The sequence below is a fragment of the Halichondria panicea genome, chromosome 7 (assembly GCF_963675165.1).
Source record: "Halichondria panicea chromosome 7, odHalPani1.1, whole genome shotgun sequence".
In the NCBI taxonomy this organism is placed as follows: domain Eukaryota; kingdom Metazoa; phylum Porifera; class Demospongiae; order Suberitida; family Halichondriidae; genus Halichondria; species Halichondria panicea.
Genome location: NC_087383.1, coordinates 3,359,305 through 3,372,009, shown reverse-complemented (window position 1 = coordinate 3,372,009; position 12,705 = coordinate 3,359,305). Strand labels below are relative to the sequence as shown.

Here is a 12,705-nt window from a genome sequence, read left to right as displayed (position 1 = left end):
AACCAACGACAGTTCCAAAGACACGACTACCATCCAAATCACTAGCGAGTTGGTCAAATGTGAACAATTCGTAATCTTCATCTCCTCCTTCTTCTATTTGAATGGTGTAAGATGGTTGTTCAAACTGAGGGGGGTGTTCGTTCACATCTGTAATTATAACATGCACCCGCGTAGAAGATTCGTAACCACCACCATCAATACCAAAAATGTAAAAGTCTAGCTCAGATAGCGTTTCATAGTCAAGAGACGTGTTGAGATACACAGAACCGGTGGTGCCAGAAACAGCGAATGGAATGGGTACACTACCCGGTATGAAAGCAATAGAGTATGTCACGGTACCGTACTCAATGCCAGCGTCAAGATCAGTAGCTTCAACTCTGAGCACTTCTTGGTTAACAGGTATATCCTCAGGGGAAATGAGCTCGTACACTTCTTGTGTAAATTCGGGAACAAATTCGTTCTCATCTTCAATCAGTACAGTTACACGGATGGGATCTGATGTGAGGTTGCCAATGGAGACGGCAAAGACGTCAAAGGTGTAATTTGTCTTTTGTTCGGCATCAAGTGGATGAGTTGAGCGCAAATATCCACCCGTTACAAGAAATGGTACAGCGGAAGGAGAGAGGATATATTGCAAAATAGGAGGCTGCTCATCCCCCGAGTCAACTAGGCTGAGAAAAGTTATGTCCACTGCAGCAACGTTTTCCCGTACAGTGACATCAATGGAGGACTTTGTGAACTCTGGCCTTACGTCAAACACATCGATAACTCTCACATTGACAGCTGTTGAGATAGGACAACTAAACGTGCCGTATGTAACGGTTAAGTTGAAAACTAGTTCAGATTCTCTCTCATAGTCTAGTGGTGAAGTTAGATAGAGTGCTCCGCTTTCTCTGAAAACAAACTCGTCTCTTTGAGGAGTTAATTCGTAAATTAGTTGAGACTGTTCAAACTGAGATGTGGTATCAAGTTGTACAATTATTAGCGGCAGAGTGGGTACAACATTTTCTACAACAGAAGCCGCATAAGTATTCTTTGTAGGACACGGAGCTGTATCAAGTACATCTGTAACTATGACAACAACTTGCACTGGTACAGAGGATAGCCCACCACCGTCTATAGCGGCTACATTGAAGTGATACATTCTAACTCCAGTCTCATAGTCTAGTTCCCTCGTCAACAGCAGCTGTCCATTTTGGCCGATTTCAAACGGTAGATGCACTGAAGTATTAGCATTGATGACAGTGTATGACGTAATAGTGTGGTACCGTTCTGATACATCACCGTCTATGGCGCTAACAAAATGGCCTGTTTCTCCAATTTGAGAATCCTCAGGGACAAAGAAATTGTATAGAGGCTGTAGAAAGACAGGTTCAACATCATTCACATCAACCAGCAATAGCGTAACAATAGCCTCTGCTACATGTCCGCCGCTGTCGGTAGCTGTAAGCGTGAAATTTATTCCATTAGGGTATGCCTCGAAATCGAATGGCCCCTCACTGAAAATTGTACCGTTGGCAGTATCAATGTTGAACTGAAAATTGACCTCAGACAGTTCGGTTATGGAGTAGGTTATATCTCCCATCTGATCTGCATCTGTGGCTGTAATTGTTGCTAAGAATTCGAGTGAGTTTTCAAAGAGAGAGAACTGATACGAGATCTTTTCAAATTCAGGGGAATTATCGTCATCATTCAGCAAATTTATAATTATTCTAGCCGGCAGTATACTCTCAAATTCACCGTCAGTGACAACAACAGTCAGTGCATACTCGTGCCTTTCAGTTTCAAAATCGAGCTCTCTTGTTAATTCAATATAAGGTAATCCAGTACCCTCATTGACGGAAATTTCAAATGGGACATTCTGCTCTAAAATTGTGTATGAAAGAGCTGATTTCACCGTGTTTTCGGCTCCTAGCGTATCAACAGGGATATAGTTGGGCACACAGATTTCAGTGTATAGGTTAGGTGCATCCATATCTATTGCAAAGAAGGGATCATCAAAGTTGATTGTACTCAGAGAGGGTGTTCCTTCTCTAATGGAGGTCCGGAATTCTCTAGTCTCAAATTGAGGGTGAAAGTCATTCACTCCCAGTACGTACACGCTAATTGAAGCGTTAGAAATAGACCTAAATGTACCATCGTACAGATAAATGTTAAACTTTATTAACGGAGTGCTCTCGTAGTCCAGGGGTGTGGTTAGATATACACCACCATCGGCCGTCACATTAAACTGAGGGACTTGGGGGTCCATTGCAAAGGTAAGTGTGTTTAATTCAGCATCAAAGTCTTCGAATAACAGCTGTGCCTGTCGGTCAGTTCGATGAACATTCTCAACAATACAAATAGTGTAGTTAGTTTGAATAAACAAGGGACGGTTGTCGTTCACGTTTATAACAGTGATCGTGATGCCTGCTGTTGTGTTGTAGGTACCGTCATTAGCGACTACTTGTAGCTCGTAAACATCATCAATTTCATAATCTAATTCTGAATTGAGGATGAGATAGCCATTGGTATTAATTGTAAAAATATCGCTCCGTGAAATATCAAGTGATGGCAAGCCACTGCTTCCATCTCTATCAGTCACGACTAATTGAAGGAGAAAATTATCCGGATAACCTGGTAGAGGATCTGGCAAGGAATTTTCAGCTATCGTAAGAGAGTACGAATTCTGGTCAAACTCAGGTGGATACTCATTCACATCAGTGACCTGCACGGTCACACTGGCGATCGAAGACAAACCTTCAAGATCAGAGACTGTCACCTCAAAATTATACTCTCCCTGACCAGTTTCAAAATCTAGATTCACACTGTTCAGGTACAGCTCTCCTGATACCTCGTCCAAGAAGAAGATGCCTGGTACACCACTGCCCCTATACCCACCAACAGTTCTATAAATGTCACTGCCGTCTCTATCCACGGCACTGAATGTATGCACTATGGAATTAGGAATGGTATTTTCAGGGATGGAGATTGTGATTTGACTGCTATTGAAAGCTGGTGCAAATTCGTTCACATCACGAATACTGACTGTGACCGTAGCAGTGTCATTTAAGCCTCCGATATCTTCAGCTACTACAGTGAATATCATCACACTAGGATCAGACTCGTAGTTGAGAGGTCGGGTCATAAATATAAGCCCCTGACTGTCAACATCAAATGGTTGATCTTGTGTGAGTATCAATCTGTACGACACCTCACTGTACTGGTAACTGCTGTCCCTATCAATAGCATACACACGTACCACATGACCATCACTGTTCTCAAGTACTTCAGCCGAATACTCATCAACTTGGTTCCTACCCTGGTAAAATTCTGGGGAGAAATCGTTTTGGTCGAAGAGAGTAAAATATATTATCAGAGGTTCGAAAGCTGTTAATCCACCACCATCACGAACTTGCAATGTGAGATCGAGGTTAATATCGATAAATTCATAGTCTAACACAGCTGTATTGGTAAGTACGGCACGGCCGTCCGTAGTGTGATTGAAGAACTTGAAGTAAGAGCTTGCTGTCCCACCGGCTATATAGAATTCAGTGAGCATACCGTGAGAAGTTGCGTTAATACCTTCACTATCAGTAAGTACATCTTTGTCCAGGTCATGTGCAGAGATCGGTATGGCATACGTCTCTGGGGGAGTGTTCTCAGGGATCTCTATTTCAAGGAAACCTGACGAGAAAATCGGGCGATGTTCGTTCACGGGCACAACTCTAATTTGGAGGAGAGCTGGATTAGAAGAATGGAATCCATCATTTGCTACAATCTGGAACAAGTAGGAAGAGCCAAGCTCAAAATCAAGTCTACTATTCAGCCAGACAACAGCTCTGGTTGAATTAGGTGATGTGCTGTCCTGATTAATTCTAATAATACTCTCAATTCCATTCAGAACACGGAAAGTAATATCATTTTCATCTCTATCGTTTGCTTCCAGAATCCACAGTGGTCTAGAGAGGATTATATTTTCTTCAATATCCACAGTGAGTTCATTTGGATAAGTTGATATTATTGGTGAGAAAAAGTTTGCCTGTGTTACGTTAATATGAACAGCTACTATTTCAGATTCCATACCTCCTCCATCGACAGCAAACACTCGGAAATCGTATCGATCATTCTTTGTGATGGAACCTGACAATATTATCTCTCCTGCTTCATTCACAGTGAAAGGTAGAGTTGAAGACAACGACTGAAGAGTATAACTCACTACAGCCCCAAACACAGGACCAGCATCACCGTCCGTCGCAATGAGTTGGAACACTTTGGAACCGATATCCAAAGCCTCGTGAGTTGACACAAAGATTTCTCCATTCTGAGATTCTATTACCGGAGGATGCTCGTTCGTATCCAATACAGAGACGTGCACTGTTGTTGACGCTTCATACTGTTCAGGATCCGAGCCAGTTACTGTAAGTGAGCAGTTGGTGGGATTACTCTCATAGTCTATCTCACGGACTATCCGAACGATGCCTAGTGTAGGATGGACTTGGAAAAAGTCAGAGCATGGTTGACCAGGGGGGATGAAGTACGTGATGGTGTTGTATTGCGAGGTGCCATCGATATCAGTGGCACGAATTCGAGCTATATTATGCACTTCAGTAGTTGCAGACTCGGATATATTAACGGTGTAAATATCTTCCTGAAAAACCGGGGAATTGTCGTTCACGTCCACTAGAGAGATGCGGACTAACACTGAAGAACTTTTCCCACCACCGTCATACGCTAGAGCCATGAAAGTAAACTCACGCTGATCAAGCTCATAGTCAAACTCTTGCAGGTTGGTAATAACACCTTCTTCATTGACCTCAAATAAGTGGCTCTGAGCCCCAGTGAGCTCAAATCGAACAATTTCTCCAAACAATCCCAAATCTTGATCAGTTGCTCTCACTCTTAAAATACCATTTTCAGGGATGTAATTCTCCTCAAGAACATCAGTTATCTCTTGTGCTACTGTTGGGGCAAACTCGTTAACATTAATAATATTGACAACAATGGCGGCATCCTCTAAAGCAGAATAGATACCATCTGAAAGCGACACGGTGAGGTTGAACTGCGTCGTCGTTAGAGACTCATAGTCAAGCAGCTGCGTTAAGATGAGGATCCCCTCCGATGTAACTTCAAATGGGCTATTGATGGGGTGAACTTCAAATGAGAATTCGTTACCTAGGACATCAGGGTCTTCGAAGGATAGGCCACCCACCGGGAACATAGCTGTCTCATTCTCAGACACGTCAAAATGGTAGCCACGAACAAGGAAGAATGGAGGCTCATCGTTCACGTCTTGTATTTGGATAGTGATAGCAGCTTCAGTATAGGGACAAGCTAGACCTAGATTTGAGTCCAGCTCCATTGTGCCATCACTAGCAAGCATGGTAAGGGTGACTTCCGACATGCCGTCTTCATAGTTTAACAGCTCAGAGAGATAAAGAGAACCATTCGGGTGTAAGAGGAACGGGTTGTAACCGCTAGCAACCAGCCTATAGTAAACCTGTCCATACAACTCGCTACCGTCCAGATCGTACGCAGGATGATACAAGATGATTGTATTTACAGCTGTGTCCTCGGTAACGGTTACATCAACAGTGCTGGAATTGAAAACAGGACAAAATTCATTTGTATCTTGCAAGTAAATAGACACTGAAACGCTTGTTGAGGCTCCTTCCGTGTTAGTTGCTATGACAGCAAACATGTACTGCCCAGGGGAATTTTCTGAGCTCAACTGCAGTGTATTAGATAAAATTCCATTGCTATCAATAGAAAACGGCAACTCTTCGGTACCATTGAGTATCCTGTATTCAAAATTACTGAGTCTCGGATCCAAACAGGCATTTAATTCCGAAAGATGTGTGGTAGAGACATCAAAGAACTCTTTAGTGTTCTCAGATAAGATGAACGTGAAGGATGATTGACGGAAAGTGGGAGATCCTTGTGGAGGTCTCTCGATACTCACACTGATAGCGATGGGGGACGAAGATGACATCCCATCAGTGTCGACGATGATGACTTCGAACGCATAGCTACAAGACAGCATGTCTGCTATAGGGACGGTGTTAGATAATACTGCGTAACCAGCACTTTCATTTGACTGTAGGCTCAACTCAAATGGAGCATTCTGAGAGCTGATTACAAATGAGACGTTAGTTTGAAGGAAGTCGTTCTGATCACAGCAGGTACTCGCTTGTGATTGTAAATAATCTGTTTCTCCCCAGTTGGAATCTCTGTCAAGCAGCTCCAAGAGAAGCTGTGGACCCACTTCGTTACTGTCGGTGAGGACAAGATGTCTGGTGCTATCGACAAACTCTGTCGGATTGTCATTGACGTTCTGAGCACACACTGATATCGATATTGGCACAGAGTCACCTAATCTGTTGGTAGCTAGTAGCTTGGCAGCATAATGTTGTGTGTCTTCAAAATCCAGCATTCTTGTCAGCCTCAGTTCATTACCGGACAACGTTAGGAACGTAGATGCTATTAGTTGATAAGAGTAGATGTTTTCGTTTTGTTGGCCAATGGACGGGAAATCAATAGGAACATAGGCAATTGAGTTTTCCGGAAGTTTAATGCAATGTTTAGTTAAAAGTTGATCTAGGCCAAAATCTCTGAACAAGATGGTAACATTTACGAGAGAGGATGTCAAGTTCCCACTGTCATATGCCATTACTCTGAACGAGTATTGTGTCTCTTCGTAGTTAGTTGCATTGATCACTGTGTGCAGTGTACCGTTAAGTGCTAGCTCAAAAGGAAATTTCCCTCTAGACAAGGAGTTGTCTCGAATCAAAATGTACCTTGATACTTGTCCGAATTGTTCACTTCCATCATTGTCATTGGCAACAAATGTATACACAGGTGCTCCTAATGGGACGTTCAATGGAACCACAATGTTGTACGTACTGTTGGTAAATTGTGGTGGAAACTCATTCACATCAGTAAGTAGTACTGACACATTGGTTCTCCTTTCGTGCAGTCCATCGGTAGCCATAACAACAAAAGTGAATAACAATTGCGAAATGGACTCGTAATCGAGAGCACTAGTTAAAGAGATATCACCAGAGAGAGAATTGATAGAAAATGTGGATAAGATAATATCTGATTCGGACACTAACTCAAAAGAAAGTGTACTGTACTCAGCAGTTCTATCGTCATCACGTGCACTAACAGTCAATACATTCCCAACTCCAGGTGAGGTATTCTCGGGAGTAGAAACAAAATAGACATCCTCGTCAAACTGTGGGGGGTGGTCGTTCACATCGAGAATACGAATGGTTATCTGCGCAGGGGGTTGAGTGTCTTGTCCGTACTGATTGTACGCTAGTGCCTCAAAAGTGTACACTAATTGCTGTGAGGGATCGTCGGCGTTGAATCGACTGGTGGTCGACACTCTACCATCGTCAGATACTGTGAATGGAAAATCAAACTGGTTGTCAATGAGCCTATACTCGAAAATTTCATCAGGAGGGTCAGCGTCGAATGCAGAGATGTTGAATATCACCCCAGGCTCTAAAGCTTCTGAGATGTTGTATTCGTATGAAGATGGTAAAAACATTGGTCTATTATCGTCTAAATTCAGCACAGTGATTTGAATTGAAGTGGTAGTACTGCAATTTTGGATTCCATCAGAGGAGACCACTTTAAAGTTGTATACAGGCCTCTCCTCATAGTCTAGTGGCCCTGTCATATATAGTCTACCAGCTCCATCAATGACGAAGACACTGTAGCTAGGCTCCAAGTAGTAAACAGGCCTAGGGTTGTCGGCATAGTAATCGATGTCAAACACTTGTATCCTTCTCAGTGGACGATCATAAAAAGTATTTTCGGAGATTTGAGTGCTGAAACTTCTCACTAAGGGGCAAGGAGCATTATCATTAATATCTTCAAAGGAAACGAACACCCTCGTTATTGAGCTGAGACCACCTGCATCTTCTGCTTTTACGAAAAAGTCACCTCCTTCGTCTCCCTCATCGAAATCGACAGGAGTTTTTAGTGAGATAATACCAGTGGTAGAGTTTATATCGAACGGAAGATCAATCAGAGGAGTACTGCTTTCGGTAAGTGTGTACTGAATGGTATTGAAGTGAGATCCACCATCTCCGTCAGTTGCACTCACTCTAATGATCTCAGATCCTACAGGAATTGTCTCTGGAACAGTAATTTCGTAAATACCCCTTTCAAACTCGGGTTTAAAGTCGTTGGCGTCTAGAATCGTGATGGTGACATTCGTAGAACCAGACATGCCGTAATCGTCTGATGCAATAAGCTGGAACACGTACTCATTTGGTGGTCGCTCAAAATCAAATCTTCTAACATTTCTTATTATTCCACTGCTTATAAAGAATGGAAGAGCCACGTCAATTGGATAGATTGGAACTAGTCTGAAAAAAGACACAAAAGAATATTGTTCTGAACCATCACCATCGTTTACTGGTATTTGAAGTTCGAAATTATCCTCTTTTTCCGACAATGTGAAGGCATAACTTTCGTTGTCAAATGCAGGTGCATGGTCATTGGCGTCCTCGACATACACAGTCAAACGGAAGGGGGTGGTTGATCTGAATACTGTATCATTTGCATAAATGGCCAATTCGTACTGTCTGGGATCTGATTCGTAGTCGAGGCTCTCGGTGTTAATTAGTTTTCCAGTGCTCTCGCTATTCTCAGGCTGTATCACACCAAATGGACGTTTCACAACAACTCCATCAGCTTTGTACTCGTCCACAGCTTTACCATCTACAGTGATATATTCAATCTCGTACAAAATGGGATATGCAGAATCTCTATCCCCATCAATAGCGTTGAGGGTGACATCGAACAAGCCCGGCAGAGTATTCTCCGATAAAGTCCTTTGAGATGCTCTATTTCGAAGGAACATGGGCGGAAACTCATTTACTGGCTGTACATTGATGATAACAGTGAGTAGAGCTTGGCCTGTGCCATCTCCCACGGTTACAGCCAAAGAGTGGGAGGTTCTAGTCTCGTAATCAAGCTCAGCTCTAAGATGCACTCTCCCCCGGAAACTAACATGGAACATTTCCGAGGGCTCGTCTAGCGAGAAGAGATAATTAAACCCAGGTGTAGGATTGTTCACTTCAATGATTAGAATAGGATCGGTTGTATAGAATGCTTCTAATACATCCACCTCATGAACAGACTTCACCTTGAGAGACAAATCATTTCGATTCTCAACATCAACAATCAGGAAAGAAGAAACATTGTGTTTTCCATCCGTGGCAGATATTTCGACCTCGTGTCTTATCGCTACTTCGTAATCTAAAAAACCATTTAGTAGGATACAGCCTTCGTGCTCGGCAGACAATTCAAACAGTGGAGAAGGAAATGGTAAAAAGTATGTGATATTATCGCCATCTTGATCAGTGACTGCAAAGCAAGCTAAGAAATTCTCTGGGAAGTTTGGCAACGTGTAGGGGAATGTCTCCTCGGGGATATACACTTGCTCGAACTCAGCGGTAAAAATCGGTGGAAAATCATTTTCATTTACAACTTGGACAGTGACATTTGTAGTACATTTATTGTCAGCGGCATCTGTAGCCGACAATATGATGGAAAATACCGCCGGATCGGACTCAAAATCCAAAGCTCGGCGAAGAAACAGCTGATTACCCACAAGGCTGATAATTCCAGTGATAAACGTGTCATTCGACTCAATGTCAAAGATAACAACGGAACTAAAGTCACTCCTAGAGTCATAGTCGATGGCTGACAGATTAAACAATGCCTTCTCACTCAATGAGTTTTCGGGTATGTTGATGACGTACTCACTTCGATCAAACTGAGAACAATTATCATTCGTGTCCTCCAGACAAGCTTCCACTAGCGCCACACCCATCAATCCACCATCATCAGTAGCTGTGATATTGAAATTATAGCAGGGATCTGCAAATTCGTAATCGAAACTGAAAACTGATTGGACGGATCCATCAGGCAATATTTCAAAACTGCTATCTCCAGACACGTTGTATCGTATTCGACTGAACTCTAGACTTCCATCTTGGTCAGTGGCAAGAGCTTGGAACAAAAATCCGATAAAATTCTCTTGAAATATAACAGAATAGGAACTGGATCTGAACACCGGAGCAAACTCATTTTCATCAATGACAAACACTTCTACTGTAATTTCAGCAATCGGTGATCCATCAAAGAGTGCTTGAGTATTGAAACGGTAATAGACTGATTGATTTTCACTTTCATAATCCAAGACGATAGCGTTCACAATCGAAAACACACACGAACGTTCATTTTTAACAACATAGAAAGGAATGTCTATCTCACTCAGTACTAACTCTAACGAGCTGAACATTTCAGGACAAACTGTTTGGTTTTCCCTCACTAAATCAACAAGCAAATCAAAGTCTCCAGGAAGTGAGTTCTCTTGCACAATAACAGTCAACGGTCGAGAAGACGAGCCAATGGTTTCAAAAGAGCGAGACCTTCCTCGATATTCAATTGAAAGTTCTATTGGGGAGAGAGTTTCTTCATTTTCAGTTTCGTTTTGAGCTTGACGAGTGAATCGTGTATTGTGAGTGTGAGGGAATTGGTCTTCTTCAATCTTTATTTCCACATTGACTCTTAAATATTCTGACGAGACACCTCCTCCATCGATAGCTAGTATATCAATGAAGCTGAGTCGTGACAGTAATTTTTCTTGGAATAGCATGGTGTTTGCTTTAAGGTAGAACAGTCCCGAACAATCGTGACTCTTTTCAACAGTAAAAGGAAGTACAGGCATTGCTATGGATGGAATAAGCGTAAGCTTTGAAATTTCACCAAATTCGGAGCCTAGGTCATCATCTCTTGCGTTGATGGTCAGTAACACATTGCCCTCAGGCACACTAGAATCAAGAGTAATAGAGTTGATTATGGGCGGAATAAAGTAGGGAAAATGTTCATTCATGTCAAGGATTTCGATATTGATAGTCATTTCGATTAGCTGCCCATTGGTGTCCAAGGCAACCACAGATAAGTTGTAATTGTGTGGATCAGTCTCGTAGTCTATAAGGTCCGTAACAAACAGTTCACCATTCTCGGACAATACATCAAAAGGAACTAGCTGGGTCAATAAACTGAATGATGTACATCCTCCACACACGACTCTGCCAATTATGAAACCCTCAAGTACATTTTCCGGTATCTGAAGTTCAAAATGAGTTTCTTCGGGGACGACTAGGCATTCATTCAATTCCAATTCCTCCACGCTGATTTCAAACTTCGAAGGTGCTGAGATACATCCATTTTCATCCATAGCAACCACATACCCAACATACAGGGAGCTATGAACAGTACAAATTGAATGCGGAGCAATTGATATAAGACCTGTGTCCGGGTGCACAGTGACAAAGTCGTAAGGAGAGTGGAGTTCATACTTTACAGCTGATAAAGAGTCTTCATCGCGAGCTAAAACTTGGAGGGTTGGACCAAAATAGTTATGGCTGACATTGATGCTGTAAAATTCTTTCTCAAAGATGGGAGCATTATCATTTTGATCAGTGACAGACAGGCGTATAGTGAGAGGGGTCTCAGACACCAATCCACTACCGTCTTGTGCAAATATTGTCAATGTGTATTCACTCAGTGTCTCGTAATCTAGCGAGTGAGTATTTGTTATGTAATGTTGTTTCAGTTTCAAGTTGTAAGTGACCACAAAACCAGGAGTTGGTGGATCGAGATAATAACGAGTTACTTCACCGTACTGCTTGCTGTCTGAGTCAATAGCTTCTATGGGTATCTGTATAGAGCCATGTTTCAAATTCTCAGGGAAAGAATACTGGGAAAAATGTATAGGAAACACAGGGGCATTATCGTTGGCATCCATGACAACTATCTGATCGTGGTATATAGCAACAATCTGTGAGTTTGAGTTTTGGCAAGCTACAGTTAGGTTTAGGAATTGGTTTCTCTCATAATCAAGTTTTTCTACTAGCCAAATCTCCCAATGATTTTCATTGCTTTTCTGAACCTGAAATCGATGCTCTCTGCTGTCGAGACACCTACACTGACTGTACATTGTTGAATCAATTACGAAAATTGGAAGATCAGGAAGTGTACTCTCCTGAACGAAAGTCTTGTAATCAAATTGTACAGTTTCTTTCTGATTGTGAACTGACACGAGCACTGTTGCCTCAGCAGTTAACCCAGCTAAGTCAGTGGCTCTAACCATCACTTCATACGCTGGTTCGCTCAACCCTCCGCTTCCATCAACAAACATAGACATTGAAGATTGATCGAAACTGAAAAGATCACTCTTGGGTTTCACGGAAGTTATTTCAATCGAATGCTTATCTCTTTGATCATTATCGTAGATTTCGAATTGAACAAGTTTTGTGTCTTTGTGAGATTTATTCGGAATGTTTACGTTGTACACTGTTTTACTGAAGACCGGATGCTCATCGATTACATCATCAACCATAACAGTTACATTGAATTGACTAATAGAAAAGCCGTTATGCTTAACACCAATAGTAAGGTTATACATAATGTGACCTGACTCAAAGTCAAGACATTGTCTTTTTAAGGAAATCTGACCAGTCTGTCTTTCAATATGAAATAATTTTGAGCTGTGTAAGAAATAGTTAAGACTCAAGGGAGCATTTAATATTTGACTTATAGATGGTCCGACTCTGTGCCCGATTTTGGCCGACTCAGGCACATGGATAATTAAAGGAGTGATCGGTACTAGAAGATAACGGTCCAGCGAGAGAATAT

At 42.1% G+C, this 12,705-nt stretch overlaps 1 protein-coding gene across 2 annotated transcripts in view; it reads right to left on the bottom strand.

The window, feature by feature from the left end:
- The window catches only part of LOC135338728 (uncharacterized), a 44,493-nt gene that overhangs the window by 18,619 nt on the left and 13,169 nt on the right, over positions 1-12,705 (bottom strand). For both annotated transcript variants that reach the window (XM_064534789.1, XM_064534788.1), the window contains exon 11: positions 1-12,705. This exon is cut by the window's left edge and continues 18,619 nt beyond it. In XM_064534789.1, the coding sequence (XP_064390859.1) occupies positions 1-12,705 (12,705 nt within the window).